At 55.6% G+C, this 15,438-nt stretch overlaps 2 protein-coding genes across 2 annotated transcripts in view; one reads left to right on the top strand and one right to left on the bottom strand.

Moving 5' to 3' along the window:
* Positions 1–5,020: 5,020 nt before the first annotated feature.
* ERMN (ermin) lies at positions 5,021–8,938 on the top strand. Its single transcript, XM_026852999.1, has 3 exons — positions 5,021–5,684; positions 6,001–6,087; positions 8,068–8,938. Exons 1-3 carry the CDS (start codon positions 5,438–5,440, stop codon positions 8,496–8,498), a joined length of 765 nt encoding a protein of 254 aa, XP_026708800.1. The 5' UTR covers positions 5,021–5,437; the 3' UTR covers positions 8,499–8,938.
* A 2,660-nt stretch (positions 8,939–11,598) lies between these two features.
* The window catches only part of GALNT5 (polypeptide N-acetylgalactosaminyltransferase 5), a 23,812-nt gene continuing 19,972 nt past the window's right edge, over positions 11,599–15,438 (bottom strand). The window contains exon 10 of the mRNA XM_026852542.1: positions 11,599–13,935. Coding sequence (XP_026708343.1) covers positions 13,795–13,935 — 141 coding nt within the window. The 3' untranslated portion in view covers positions 11,599–13,794. The remainder of the gene's footprint in view (positions 13,936–15,438) is intronic.

The following is a 15,438-nucleotide window of genomic DNA, read 5'->3' as shown; positions in this document are numbered from 1 at the left end:
GCGATTCAGACGCTTGGCTCCAGGTTTCAGGCTGGCAGCCGAGGGCCGAGCGCTGGCCATCGCCTGCAGAAACACGTGGAGGTCTCCAGCCGGGCTGGCTCTGGCTGCGCATGGCTGCGGTGCCTTGCTCCGCACGGGCGGGCGCGCTCCTCTCCATCCGCCCAGGGAACGTTTGGCCCCACGACTGTTGCATGTGTTTGTGTCAGAAAGCAAAATATCCCTGACCTGGTGCTAACCTGAGCGGGAGGTTGAAGCTTTGCCCACCGGTGCTACGGGCTCGTTCCCTTGGGTGACAGTCGGTGTAAGCCCAAAGCCAGGCCAGAGCCCTTTGCCTTGGAGAGCGTGGGCTGACTGATCTGCAGAGACAACAAAAACGCGTCTGCCTGGCCAGGACCTGCTTCACTTCCCCCACAGTTCCTTAGAAACAAGCACTGAATTAAAGCCTGCTTTTGCCTCCATTGCAGCTGCTGTATAGAGACCCCCTGGCCCGGACAGGGAGCCTTGGTGACGGCCCAGATCCTCTGCCTTGTTTTATAGAGGGGAAAAAAAAAGGGTATTTAAAACACTGTATAAACTCTAGCCCCTAAGGCTGTCTCTGGTGGGAATTAGTGCAGCTTTACAGTCCGAAGCAGGGATTCCTTTTGGTATGGAAAGTTAATTCGACTTACCTTCAAGATACGTGCTTGCCTTTAGTGTGGAAAGGCTGAATGAGCCCGAGCACCCAACAAGCTTAAGAAAAGTCTTAAGAAAGACCAAAACACTGTGCTCTTCCATCAGTGGCGAGCACATGCTTTGGTTGCTACAAGAGGAGGACGTGACACGTTCAGCAAAAACAGGATGTGGGTGACGGGCGCTGCGGGGCCGCTGCAGCGGGCGGGCGGCGACATCAGCAGGGCCCCAATCTTCCAAGGGGAGAAGGGGCTCACAGCCAAACCAAATGGCTCCGAGAGCAAACCAGAGGAGAAATCTCTTTTAAAATGGCATTTCTCCTTGCAGAGAGAAGTCTGGAAGGATCAGGAGCTGGGCGGGAGGGCGTAAGGGCAACGCTGCATGGCGCCGCCGCGGTCCCCGGGGCTGAGGCTCCGAGCAGCGTGTGTGGAAGGTGCTCTGACCCTCGGCACGGGGGTTCTCACGATCTCCTAACAGCCAGGGAATTACCTTTTCTCAGGGCCTCGGGGTAAAGAAGGCAATGCGAGTTTAGTGCAGAGAGAAGCGTGGCTGCTCTGAAGAGTGCGGTTCCATTTTAAACTCAAAACTTCAACTCATTTGCCGAATGCCGCTGAACCAGACCTTGTAAGGGTTCTGAGCCACGGAACCGGGTCCTGCCCAGTGCTCAGCTCTAGGCAGCCCCTCCCTGAACTCAAGACCCTGCATCAAACACTGGGCCCCTGCAAGGCCTAGAGGTGCCTCTGCTGCTGCCCCGAGACCCGTTCACCTCCTTCGTGCTGGCTTGCAGCTCTCTAGCCAGCCTTGCCCTTTTTTATGACCTTTGTGGTATCTCAGGTTTTTGGTCTTTTGGTTGGTTTTGTTTTTGTTTTTGTTTTTTTTTTCCTGGGCTCTCTTGGCCTGTAATTTCTACTGCAGAAGCTGGGTTTTTTTTCCCACAAAACCATGAAACAGGTTGTGGCTTCTGCTGGGAACGTTTCAAATCCAGTGGAAAATCATTCTGGTTCCAAGGCCGTACCATGCTGCGAAACCTCTCTCCTCGCAGGTTAAAGGTGCAGCCCTGGGAGCTGCTGGAACGCGTGAGGAGTTGCCGCGTTTCTCTGCCTGGCCCGGTCCCAGTTGGCTCCGCCGGGCCGCGCAGCGCCGCTCTGCAGGCAGGGCTCTGTGCCCACCCTCCCGCGGGCATCTCCGCTCCGCCGCCTCCTGCTCTCGCGCCCGGCGGGTCCTTTCTCACGCAGCTGTTTCAGGCGTTTTCATGCGTAGCAGCTGGTGGCACCCAGCTTCTGTGGAACGGAGCAGAAGCTCACAGGACGTGGCTCTGGCGGCCGGGCGGGCCGGGAGCGTGGCGGTGCGGGTGGCGGTGCGGGGGAGCCGCCGGGGGTGCAACCCGAACGCTCTGGAACTTCGGCTCCTTCAGCACAGGCTTGGTCTTTTTTTTTTTTTTTTTTTTTTAAGAAAGCTTAAAAAGGCAGAAATCACACCTCTTCGGGTTTGTGCAAACGAAATGTTTTCCTGCCCTTGAGAGGTGGTTTTGCCCAGCTCTGTTTATAAACAGCTGCCTGCGGTGGGAGGAACCCGCAGCCACTTTTTCCTTTTCCCAAGTCCAGCTATGAACCCTCCCGGCTTAGAAACACCGCGGGGGATGCTGCAGTGCCCGAGCAGCTCCCAAGCTCTCAGTGCCGTGACGGTCGGGGGTGACAAGCAGCCCCCCGGCTCCTGGGGTCAGTCTGGGGAGAACAACCCGCGTGGGCAGACGCCCTCAGAGAGGCAGGAGCTGCTCCCCCCACCAGCGATCCCCGCGGGCTCCTTGCGGGGTGTTTCCATGAAGACAGCCCCAGCTGACTATTTTTAGCACTGTCAGAACGTTCATGACTCTGCATGTGCCCACGGTTTGTAACTCGCGTGCCCCTGCTGCATCCCTCTGGCACGTATTCCTGTTTTCAGAGCAAACACGCTGCTCCTCCGGCAGGTCCCCTCTGAAGCCCGGCGTGGCCAGCACCAGCATCACTCATCGGGCCAGCAGCACCCCGGCCCGGGGCTGCGCAAGGGCTGGCTGGCGCCCGATGCGGCTCTGCTGGGGGGATGCCCAGGTTTCTGCTTTTCCTTCATTCCCCCTCGGCGTGAAAAGTTAAAATTTTGAAATTTTCTATAGAAGAGGAATCCCAAGGTATGATTTTTCATAACCATAAGGTGTTTATCTTGCTGATAAAATGGAAATGCCTGACTGTGGTTTGTTGACGTGACCCACAGGACATTTTCTCTGGGTGTTCAAGTGAAGTGTAATCCCTCCTGGCTTCCTGGTGGGAGCATTTGCATCCAGGTCCACCATGCCTGTCACCCTGCCCTGGCTTTTGGGTGGCATTGCATCTCCCATGGTGACCCAGGGTTCTGCTCCAGGGCGGCTCCAGTGCCTGTGTGCCGTGCCTGTTGTCCCCCCGAGCAGCCGGGTCTGTGCAGGAGCTGCTCCTGGAAACCTGTGACCGGAGCAGAAACTGCGGGGCTGAGCGTTAACGGCAGAAGAGCGTACAGAGCTCTGCAGTAACGCCCTGCAAACACCCTGCGAACGCTTTGCCTTGGTGGCCTCTTCCTACTTCTGGAGTGACCTGGAATTGCTGTGGCTCTAATGATTTACTTCACCAACTTTCAGATCCGTGTTGTGCCCCAACGCCTCTGAGATCCCAGCTGCTATTTCTGAAATTTTAGCAGAGGATAGATATCTCGAACCGAAACTTCCTGTGTTAAAGGTCACATGGAAAATGATTTATAATAGATTCATGCAAATCGCACTTCGACCACGAGGTGCTCGTTTGTGAAAATGTGAGTTGTCGAGAGCTGGCTGTGTAACCAACAGACGGCATCAGGAAATTCCTAAAAGTGTCAATATCTTTGTGCCATCAAGAAGGCAGGCTGGCAGGTTCCTGGGGAGGTGGGGGCAGGACCTGTCCCCGTCCCTGTCCCCGTCCCCGCGGGAGCCGGTGTGGCTCCCGGCTCAGCAGGGCTCCCCGCTTCCCCAGCCTGGTGCTGTGTTTTCAGCTTCGGGTTATTTCAGCTTTGAAGCCTGGCTGGGAGTTTGCCCCCACGCCCAAGCCCCGGTGCAGGATTCGTGCTGGCTGTGCCGGGCAGGGTGCGGTGCCCATCCCAGCGTGGCCACGGCCCCTCACTGCATCCCTGCTCTGCCCTCGCACCCGCCCCCGGGCCAGTGATGAGCCGGGGCTGGAGAGACACCCCCATGGCTCCCCTGCCCAGGGGGATGCCAGCTTGGTAAGAACAGAAAATAACCTTCTCCTCTGCAGCCACAGCCAGGTCCTCCTCCCGAGGGCACCTACCACTGAGTGTCGTCAACCCACTTTCAGACCTCGTCATCCATTTTTCTTGGATGAACTTTTCCAGCATGGGATTGAGTTTATAAATCAGTTATACCAAACGCATTTTCCTAACAGTGACGAAAAGTTGTTGATTTAAAGATGCAAACTCACAGACAAAAAACAACAGTGGAAAGGCTTTGGGTCCATTTCTAATCAAGGTCTGAACTCGACAAGAGGATTTTCAAACCCTAAAGCCCAAAGGTGTCAAAAATGTTGTATTGTACAAACACAAGAAGTCATTCACAGCAGGAGATTACACTCTTGCGTAAACCTGGCTTTGGGCGCAGGGTTGAGTTCAGCTGCGGTCAGAAAATGCCCCGGTGCTGCTTCACTCTGCAAAATGTTCCCCCCTTGCTCCTGCTCACTTTAGGTCTGACTGACTATGACTGATGTAAGTGCTGATCTCATCCCTTGACCCTTTGACATTCCTTTAAAGAGCGTTTCCACTGCTGGGGCCAGAAGCTGCTTCTGCGGCTGGGGGTGGTGCTGCCCTGCCTGGGCGCCGGGGGGGCTCCCGCGGGGGCGCCAGCAGGCAGCAAGTGTCCCGCTCAGCCTCGGGGACCTGCCGCCTCGGTTCACATCCCCCCACAAAACCTCCCTTTGCCTTCTGATTTGGTTTTCATCTGCTAGTTCCGTCCCTGAGGGCCCAGCCCTGGCGATGCGTCGCGCTGAGCGGGAGGCGGCAGGTGCTCAGCACCCAGCGGGACGCGGCCCTGCCCGTGTGTCCGGGCTGAGGCTGCGCCGCGGAGGAGCGCGGCGTTGTGCCGTGTGCGGGGCATGTGCCCTTCCCACCGGCCCCTCGGTTCCCCGACAAGTGCAAAATGCGCTCATTGTCCGGCCGGCGGCACGGCGAGGTTTATCGGCGCGCAAACCCGATGGGGAATGTTAAGCGGGTTAGGTGGGAGCAGCGCGACGGAAGGTGGTCACCCTCCGGGGATTAGGGGTCGGAACAATCGTCGTCCCTGTGACCAGGCCGAGACACAAAGGGCCATTGTGCCGGGAGGACAAAATCTCTGTTTATTACCCGGGGCTGACATGCTGAAAGACCCGCTCTCCATGCCAGCACAAAAGCTGCCTTGCTTCAGATTGTTTGTTTATGTAAATTTAAATGGTGCATTTAATTATGCAACTGGACGAGCCTCAGCAGCAAGCGAGGTGCTGATTGGAGCGCCCCGTGGCCAGAGCCCGCTGGCAAGCCCTCGGCACATCTGACGGGGCGGCTGTGGACCCTGCTCTGCCGCAGCGCCCGCGGGAGAGGAGACGCGCCTTGACCATCTGCGCGGAGGAACAAAACCCCCCGGGGGGAGAAGGGGTGAGGAGTCGCCTCCCCGCCCCGGGGTGCAGGAGCGGGGCCCCCCGAGGTCCGCGGCCCCGGTCGGCGGGCACGGCACGGCCCGGCCCTCAGCATGACAGAAGAAGTCCCAGTGGCGTCCGGCATGCCCGAGTGCAACGGGAGCGTCGCCCCGGAGAAGGGCCCACTCCAGGTCATCGGTGTCATCGATGAAATAGCAAAATCTGTCGGGACGGTTCCTTACACAAATGCAGAAACGAGCCCCGATGCTCCACCTGCAGAAGGAAATCAGGAGGAAAATAGAAATTCATTGGCAGAGGACACAGCTTGCGGGGGTTCTGATGGAGAGAAGCAATGCGAAGGTAAAGTACAAGACTGCTTGTCTTTAAGTGTTGGGAAAGAAAAGCTTTTTTATATGGATGGCCTTATGAATAATGGGATGTGTTGTGTGTGTCAGTCAACATTCCTAACGTCTGGTAGTTGTGACAATGACTCAGAGTAATTCAGAGTTAGGGACAAATTTGAGCTAGCAGTCACACAGGAGGCAATAAAAAGTATGTAACTAAATAAACAAGCTATTTTTTTAATCTGCTCTAAAAATCTACTGCCAATCTAAAACCCAGTTATCGTCACTAACTGCTCCATCAGTCCATTTCTTGTGCTTTGTATTTCCTAAAGAAAAGCAAGAGGCAAACGATGGGACACTACAGCAGGGATCGGCTGATCTCCAGGACACGGGGACTGACGGCCGGGAATCAGAGGAAGGTAAATGCTGTGTGACAGGGGGTTTTCCCAAAGCATAGCAAGGAGTAGCCTTCAGAGATAATGACATACAGGTGGTATTTTTTTTAAATTTGGTCAGACCCTTATGTTCTGGAGAGCAGTGGCTCATTTCTCATCAGTAGAGTTGCTGCCCCTTAGAAAACACGGCTGGCGTCTTTGTTCCTGAGGTTTGTGTGTGTCTCCGTGACCACGGAGGGGTCTTTGGCCAGGAGATCTCCCACAGCCTGGTGAGGCTGGGAGCTGCTTTATCTTTATCTTTACCGTGCAGAGGAGTCCAGGGGACAACCTTGGGAGGCTGTCTGTCAAAAATGTGTGGCCTTAAAACTCAAATCTTTTCCTGCCTGATTCAGCAAGTGCCTAAAGCCCCCTGACACACAAGCATCGAGCAGAAAATTGCTCGCCTAAGCATCCGCTCCTGGGTCTCTCTCCTCATTCCTAGGTGAAAATGGTAAAAACGGTCAGATGGAGCCAGGGCTGGGGCTCACACCAGTCTCCTGCACTCTCCTCACTGTCTGGCCCTGGCAGCAAGTTAAAATGTGTTGAATATATATATATATATATATATATATACACATATAGATGAATGTATTTAATGATACTGTGCAGAATGCAGCCACTCCTCCAAAAACGAGGGGGGTTTACTGAGTATTATTAAAGGAGGAGAGCTATGTCTCGCCACAGGCAGGCTTTCAGCCCCGCTGCCCTTCCCCGTTTCCCACCCTGGGCTCTGCCCCGCTCCTGGGGCGTCCCTCCTGTCCTTCGCACGGCCACCGGCTGCAGTAAGCCCGTATTTCCTATGTGTCAGCTGCCACTTGAACACGAAACCCCAGCCTGGAGAAGAGCAGATTAACAACCAGAGTAACTGTGGCAGGCCTGGCAAAGCTGGAGTCACCGTGCGTAGCTCCGAGAGGTGCATGGGCTGTGCCTTGTAAACAGAAACTTCGCTTCGATTAAGAGAAGGAACAAATACATGAACGTTTGTCACGGGCAAAATAACATTTCAGAGCAGCTGCAGAGGCTGCGAGGAGGTGAATCATGGTGGAGGCTTTCCCACTTGGAGCTGACAGCCGCATTCCAGCTGTGTCGCTTTATGAGTGCACAATAAAACCTATTAAATGATCTCGCACAGCACCCCCGCCCCGCACTGCCCCCCCAGCCACCAGCACTTTATCTCTGAATTGCAGGCAGCTTTTTAGTACCTTACCGATTTAGTCTAATTAATAGTCAGGGCCCCACAGGCAAAATGCTGAATAGACCATTTGTTGCGGGCTAAAGCATCATTTAACCCCGAGATGTGCCAGGCAGGAGGAACAGGAGATGCCCATCTCAGGCCGGCGGGTGCCCGGGGGGCTGTGCTGGGTCCCCTCCATCCCCTCCCTCCCCACCCGGCCCGGTGGGCAGAGCCGGCACCCAGCACCGAGTCGTGGGGGGACGGGACCCTCCTGTGCCCCCGCAGCCGCTCCAGAACGGGGAGTTTGGCTTCGCTGAGTCCATCGGCTGCCCGAGGCGGTCAGGGAGCTTTGGGAAAGGGCTTTGAAGGCCCCGCGGAGGGGCCGAGCACCGGGCTGGATGCCAGAGGGCAGGAGCTGGTTGGGTGCCTCTGGTCCCGGGGGGCTCCGCTGCCCTTCCCTCCTCGAGGCTCGACCACTGGCACCTCCTTTCAAAGGAGGGAAGGGGGGGCTCGGTGGGAAAGGTGGTACATGAAAGAACACGAGGGCAGGTTGCTGTAAGCGGCAAGTTTGAGCCTGCTGGTGCCTTTCTAAAGAACCTGCGAGCGTCCGTGTGGTGGGGTTCAGCCTGGAGATGTGGGGCACCCTCCCAGGCCGTCTCTGGAGCTTGGGTGCTGTGGTGGCAGGAGCTGGCAGGGCCCTGGGAGCGATGCTACGCCCAGGGCACGTGTGTCGGGGGCGTGAGGGCGGCATGGAGCCCGTCCTCGCCCGCGCTCCCGCTGTGTTGCTGCAGGTCCGGGCAGCCAGGGGCCGTCTGTGGGCAGCGGGGACCTGGGGAACACGGCGGAGACCCCCGCAGCCAGCGCTGACGGGACCGGAGTGAGCGCGGCCGAGGAGGAGGACGAGGAGGCGGAGGAGGAGGAGGAGGAGGAAGAGGAGGAGGAGGACACAGAAGAGGATGAAGTTCAGGTGATCGAAATCAAGAAGGAGAACAGCGAGGTGTCCTGTCTAAAGCAGCAAGACGGCGGCAAGGGGGCATCTGCCCTGGCCAGCCCCGGCTGCAATGCCCAGGTGGAGAAACCGGGGGAGCAGCCCAGCCCGGGGAAAAAAAATGATATCTCCAGACACAGCTATTCCAGGTACAACACAATCTCCTACCGCAGGATTAGAAAAGGAAACACCAAACAGCGAATCGATGAATTTGAATCCATGATGCACTTATAAACTGAGGTGGAGAATTGCTTAACAAGCCGAGTGTTCACTCTGGTTTTTGTTCTTCTTTTTGTTTCCCCCAAGACATGTCTCTTCACACCACATGAGGTCACTGCTTTTTCCTTTTTGTATATGATTTCATAATACACTGTGAAATTTTAACATCTTCGCTTTGACAGCAGGCAGCGGCATCCATAGCGCAGGAAAATAAATAATCAGTTTGCTAAATATAACACCATTTGATTTAAAGTTTATCCTCTTATTTTCTATCCAACTTTTGTAACCATATTGGAACAATGGGATGTCTTGAACTGGCTGGGGTTTTCTCTAGCTGCCGCCGCACACGTGGGCCATGCTGTCAGCCATGCTGGTAATGAGTTGGCAGCGCAGCAGCTCGGTGACGCTGCCCAGGGCAGCGTGAGGAATAAAAGAGATGACTGTTTGCAAGCGCAGCATGCTCGGTGCTCGGTGCTCGGTGTCGCTGTCCGTCAGCGCCGGCGTCTCAGGGCGCCCCGATGGCCTCCTGCAACCGACCGGCCGCCTCGCCTTGTGCTGGTGGGACCAAGGCCTGTTTGCATTTGTAGGTGGAGGCCGATGTGCAGGAATCAGACAAGATGAGAAGGCAGCAGGGCCCTGACGCCTCTCGGGGTAGCCGGCTTCCTTGCCTTGATCCGGCGGTCAGCACCAGGCAGGATCGGCACCATCCGCCAGCCCCTGCCCGCGGTGGGGGCAGCGTGGACGTCTTTAGGTGTGACATCACCTGCCTGCCCGCTCCGCTGCCTGTTCTGGGCTGTAGTGTGAAACCAGGGGTGCAGGCAGCCCAAACCGCTGCTGGGACAAAGCAGCTCCTCTTCCTCATGGCCCTCCCTCCCCCAGCCACGGTGCCCAACTCACCAGCCCAGGGGGTGCTACCAGTGGCTGGTGCCATCCGCGGTGGCACAGCCGGGGTCTGGGCTTATACACCGCGTGTGCCGCGCATGGCACGTGCCCCCGTGTGCTTCGGTGCTCGCCTGCAAAACCGGCCGCTACCAGAAACCCGGATTTTCAGAATGCCACCAGTTTAGACTTACATGTCTTTTCCATTTTCATGTTTAGACACAAAATTTTAAAGCTTTTTTTGTCAAAGGCAAGTTTTAGGCATAATTTGGTTTTGTGTCATCCGAACACAACCTTTCTCCATTTTTAAAAACCTTTGTGTAACTACAGGACTTTTTTAGTCTTTTAAAAACTATTTTACAGGCAGATTTGTCTTGAGTTGGGACTAAGCTTTGTAAATGTAATCCCAGAAAGCATCTGGGAAGGTTGAGAGCAGCTGACAAAGGGAGAGGAGGAAAGAACAAAGTTAGACTCTGAGTTCAGCTGCAGCGGCCTCCTTCCACCCTAAGTGCTTTTTTAAGGATTAGTTTTACATCTCCAGCAGCACTGAGTATCATTTTGACTTTTCTTGTCCTACATAAAGGCAATTATTTATTGGCAACATGAAAATAATAAACGGCGATTCTGCATTGTACAAACCAGACACAGCCCGCATTGTGCTATTCAGACTTGTTTATTCGCTCTTTGGCTTGTGGAAGTTCAGAGGTTTGCTTGTATGAACTTATACTGCGGGTTTGTTTGCCTGCTGACAGCTGCCCCCCATCGCTCCTCTCGCAGCGGTTCCTGGAAGAGCAGCACTTTTACAGCCATGACCATTCCCTGGGGTTGCGGGTGGCAAAGGGCTGCTCCGAGCTGAGCAGCCACAGCTTCAAGCATCCGCACCCCTGCCGAGGTGGGGCCGGAGCCCCCCGCCTCCCCGACACCCCGACAGGGCGATTTGCCCTTCACAATGTCAAGAACAAATTTGCTTTACTGCGATAAAAAAATGCAGTAGGGAAGAAAACAGCAAAACCCCAAAGTGAAATAAAAATCAGACCTCAAACAAGCAACCTGTGCGTTGCCAAAAGCGGGAGGCTTTAAGCCGACGGCAGCCAGCAGGACACGCGGGTGCTCAGTGTCAGGGGACAGTTAAAGCAGTTTCCAGCCTTTCTGGGCAAGTGCAGGGGGGAGACGCTTGGTGTACAGACTGTGAGCGCGGGTTCCAGCTGAGCGTGGAGCCTCGCTCAGACTTTCAAGAAACTTGGACTAGTTTTTACCTTCCTTGGAAAGCAGCGTTTGGTCTGCTGAGAACGGCAACTCCCTCTCTTGCTTCCCTTGATAGGAAAAAATTAAAAATTAAAAGTCCTGGGGTGCTCTAGGGGCCTGAGGGCCTTTGCTACAAACACCCTGCTCTCGCCCAACCCTCAGGGTGGGGGCGTGCAAGGGGTGTACAGGCAATAACCAGGCAGGAACCTGCACTCTCCCGCTGTGTGCTCATCTTCTGCGCTCCTGGCAGGTCGCAGGCAGCTCGCAGGCAGGGTGCAGGCAGGTCGCAGGCAGCGCTGCCGGGGCTGGGGAGCACGGTCAGCTGCGGCGGGGGGACATGCCAGGGTCTGTGTCGGGCTGAAAGCGCGGCCAGCGGGGCGATGAGGAGCCGGGCAGAGCTGGCTGCTCGGTGTGCGAGGGGAAAGGCCACGCACAGACCTGAGAATCTGCCCCTCGGAGCAGAGGCACTGTCAGGCGGGTGGGGATGCTGACTGGGACGCGCCGCTTCAGGATGCGGTAACTAGACCCAGCCTTATCCTGAAAATAAATTCTCTCCGTACCCACAGTGCCAGACGAGGGCTGATGGCAGGTAAGCAAGAGATGGAGCCTTTTGGAGGGTGGCAGTGCCTTCCCAGCCTCTCCGGGCACTGCCGCCGGGTGCTGCCTCGCCGCCGGGAGCCCTCTGGGGCAGCGCTGGGAGCTGAGCTGGAACCTGAGTTAATCCACTCCGGCAGAAACTTGCCAGTTGCCACAACATCTGCAGCAGCCACGGGGCCCCGCAGCCAGCTCGGCTGTGGCTGGTGCCTGCACTGGTAGTGCAGCCAGAAATGGGGGGAAATCAGGGGTTTAAAGGTTGTCCCTGGGTGATGTTTTGCAGTTCAGCCTGACAGTCGGGCAGGAGAGCCCCTAGAAAGGGTCCAGGTTGGTCAGAAAGAGTTAACACACGGGGCTCAGAGGAAGAAGCTTCATCTATTATTATTTATTCCCTTTTTTCACACTTTTTTTTTTTTTTAAAAACCAAACCAAACGGGCCCTCCAACCGTGGCGACTCTGATTTGGGGCACTTGCTGATGGCAGCACAGCACGACGTGCCCCGTCCCTCCCCGCCACAGCTCAGGAGACATTTGTTCTCATTCGGAAAAGCTGCGCCCATTTCCCGCTGCCAAGACAGGGATGACGGCAGCTCCTTCCCACCCGTGGTACCTTCCTGACTTTCCTTAACGCTCACAAACCCTGCACAGCCCCGAACCTCCCGCACACCCAGGCGCCAGCAGTGGAGATGGTGGCAAAAGGCGCGGGCAGCTCGCTGGGGACGAGCCGGAGTGTGCCGGAAAATCCCCGCCCAATCCGGGTGCAATCCTGTGGGCTGGCAGGGCCCCAGCTCCCTGCCCGCAGCCCCCCGGCACGCCGCGGCCCTTGGGCAGAGCACACCGAGGTGGAAGTGAGCATTTACAGAAACGGGCAATGGGAGTGCGAGTGACAAGGCTGGCAATGGGCTGTGACCGTGACACACGACGGCCCGGTGCCTACACGGGGACAAGTGATTGAATGTCAGCAAACAGAACCTGATGAAATTCATGCTCCTGATAAAAGATGACTGCACAAACAACATCTGTGGCATTTTCCTGATGGTGGCTGCAGGCTGGCTGCGCGGAAGGAAATCAGGAAGACAGTTGGAATTGAAGCCAACTGGAAAAAATCTGTTGGGCCAGTCAATATTTTGGCAGACTCAGCCTGTCAGACGCTGTCAGCGTTGATCCACCATGGGAGGGGGAACGTTTTGCTGGGGCCTTCTGAAAACCAAAGGAGAGGTAGAAGGGGATTTGTGAACGTGGGATGGTGAGGGCTCAGCTCCCACAGCGGGAACTTCCTGACAGAAATGAGGGAAGAAATCCTGCCTGGGACATGCTGGTGTTCCCTGCCTTGGATCTCACTGCCCTGTCAAAGCAGAATTTATTCTCCTGTCAAATCTGCCCCTTCAAAAACTGGAGATGGCTTCTGGAGATAAAAAGTTTCACAGTAAGAAAAAAAATTTGCCCGTGACAGTAAATTCAGAGGGATTTTTGGTGCATAGCCTGGCCATGCCGTGCAGCTGGGCTGTGGCGAGGTCTTGTTGCACTGTGTTCTCCTCCACAACGGTCCCTGTGACGCGTGTGTACACACACTTGTGTTCTGCAGCCCCTTTTTGGGGAAAAGGACTGAGTTCAGTGTTTTCACCCCTTGCGAGTGCTGGCGGGCAATGCTGCCCCTGGGAAAGCCCGGGCAGGAGCAGGGGGAGCCACCCTGCCTGGGGCTGCACCAGCATCACCAGGCTCCAGCACTGGCGGGGGCCGAGGAAAGCAGCAGCGATCCTGGGAGAGCCCCTAAAAAGCTGCGGGGGCTCAGGGACACGGCTGGGGCCCCGGCAGCCCCAGGGTGGGGACAGCAGCCCCAGGGTGGGGACAGCCCGGCCGCCCCAGGACAAGGTGCTCCCCGGCCGGGCTCTGATCTCTCGCCCCCGAGCAGATCAAGGCAGTGTCCTCATCGTCCCCGGGGCGCGGGCAAGGCCCGCTCCTCGCTTCTGCCGCAGCCCCCGGCCTGCCTCGGCTGCTGGGTGGTTTATCGACCCACATTTGCCTCCCATTATTAAAAGAAAGCTTTTTCAATAAACAATCGATTCCTAACGGAACACTGATACTCATCTGTCAGAGGCAACGGGTCCCACAGGGCGGGATTCTGTGGCCAGACCCAGCACGGGCATGTCGGATGGATTTTTTTTAATGCATTGGTCAATAAACTTCCATTTTCTGCGGAAGAATAAGCAGCCCAACTTGCTGTTTACAGGCTACAGAGCCTTGGAAGTACTTGTGTAGCTTATGCTGATGTCTGGGGAGAACTGATTAAAGTTTGCTTACAGTAGGATGGGGGACTTCAGAAAATATTTCCATGTAATAATACAGAAAATTATTTGAGGTTTTGCCAGTCTCCCGCAGTGAGGGAAAAGCACGCCTATCTGCTTCAGACATTGCTAAACCAGATGTGCTGCTCTTGGTATTCTGGTCTCTCAATATGCTGGTTTAAATTACGGATTTCAATTATCATTTGGAAATGAACTTCCAGTTTTGTAATTGCTGTCACAAGTCGCACAGATGTCCTCGCTGGATTCACAAGATGAAAACACAGCGTTTCTGGTTCAGCTGTGCTCCCTTCAGTCTGCATAGTAATTGCCAAACTGCCACTTCTGATAAGGATTTGCAGAGTCACAGGCGTTTACCCTCAGGGCTTTGTGAGAAGGATCCACTTCCAAGCACGCCGGCTGCGGGAGGTGCTCCCAGACGATGTGGTCGGTCTGCAGGGAGAGAGAGAGGGCTTTAGGTAGGCTGAGGCTTTAGGAACCGCGCAGCAGCAGCTCTGGTTTGTCACTGAGAAAGCTTCATTCTTTATGGTGTGACCCTTTTTTTTTGCATTTTCCTAAACTTAAGATCTTTTTGCTGACTTACAGAGACTTTTGGGTGTGCCCCAAAGCCTGTGCCTGTTGCTGAGCCAAGATCCTACCACACCTTCTGTGCTCTGTGGCGTTCTGCTCACTGGAAATGGGAAGGTTAGTTCCCCGCTGTCCGAGCGGTGATTACCGTGCAAAGGCAGTCGCTCCAGATGGTACCTGCTATACAGGGGAACGTACACCCGGAGGAAAAACAAACCCTCCTATTTTGGAGTTTCTGGGCTGATTAACTCAAAGCCCGTGTACTGTGCTGAAAAGGATGTTAGATAATTCAGCAGTGAAGTTCAAACGCTGGGCCAGTAAGGCAGATAATGAAAGAACGAAGAATTATCTCCATCCTTCTGCTTTTCACATCTGCTTGGCTTTACCTGCAGAACTCACGTGGCCAGCGAGGGGACGCTGCAAGTGCCACCAAAGGTGGGGGCCCTCTGCGTGTCCCTGCCAAGCACTGCAGCATTTCTTGTGACCGGTTGGTTAACACCTGGATTAAACACTCCTGAAACGACGCGCAGAGCATTGTCTGGGCAAGAGTTGGATCTCTGTGCATGTAGAAAACGCACTTCGCATCCCTAACCCAACGCGGTGATGCTGACAGCGGAAGGCAAAGCATCGCAGCTCCTCCGGGCAGCACTTGCCAGCCATCGAGCTGCTCTGCACCACGCCTGTGGCTGGCACCAGCGAGGGCCAACACAACCCACCGAGCGAGGCTGGAGCAGTGGTGCTGGCCGGACACCGAACCCCCCAGCTCACGCCTTGGGGTGAGCCCCGGCTGAGCAGGTGACAAAAACTGCCCATGCCCTGATGGTGCTGTCCGGGCTCCCAAGGGGGGGGCAGTTTTCATGTATTTCTCACAAACATTCTGGCCTTTCTGAGCCCCGGTGCTCTGGCTTTCAAAATTATTTTGTTTCGGACTAAAGAGGAATAGGAGCTTGTCAATAAGATGAATGTATAACTTAGCTATATTTTTTCTTTCTTAAATGAAGTGCAATTCTTTCTTAAAGCATCCAATTTCACAGCATTTTGGACAACTACTTACACCAGGCTGACAGAGATGCAGTCATGACGCTTTTGCTTTTTGCAAGAGTAATAAATGTAAGTCCCCATTCTTTTCCTAAACGCTCCCTTTTAAAGCCCGCTGCAAGCCAAATGCCGATCGATACCAAGTCGTCTCCATCTAAGTGCTATCGACGGTGTCGGGCCGAGGCAGCCCACCGGTGGGGTGTGCGTCCCTGCCCCCGGGGACCCACGCGGTGCCAACGCGGCTTTGGCAAAGCCGGGGCCAGGGGTCAGGGAAGGGCACCAGGGCCCTGCTGGCACCAGCACCGGCATCGCAGCTTCACTCACCAGCTC

This window comes from Athene cunicularia, assembly GCF_003259725.1.
Source record: "Athene cunicularia isolate RWA chromosome 7 unlocalized genomic scaffold, athCun1 chr7_part1, whole genome shotgun sequence".
NCBI classification, from domain to species: Eukaryota; Metazoa; Chordata; class Aves; order Strigiformes; family Strigidae; genus Athene; species Athene cunicularia.
This window is presented reverse-complemented; position numbering and strand designations above follow the sequence as displayed.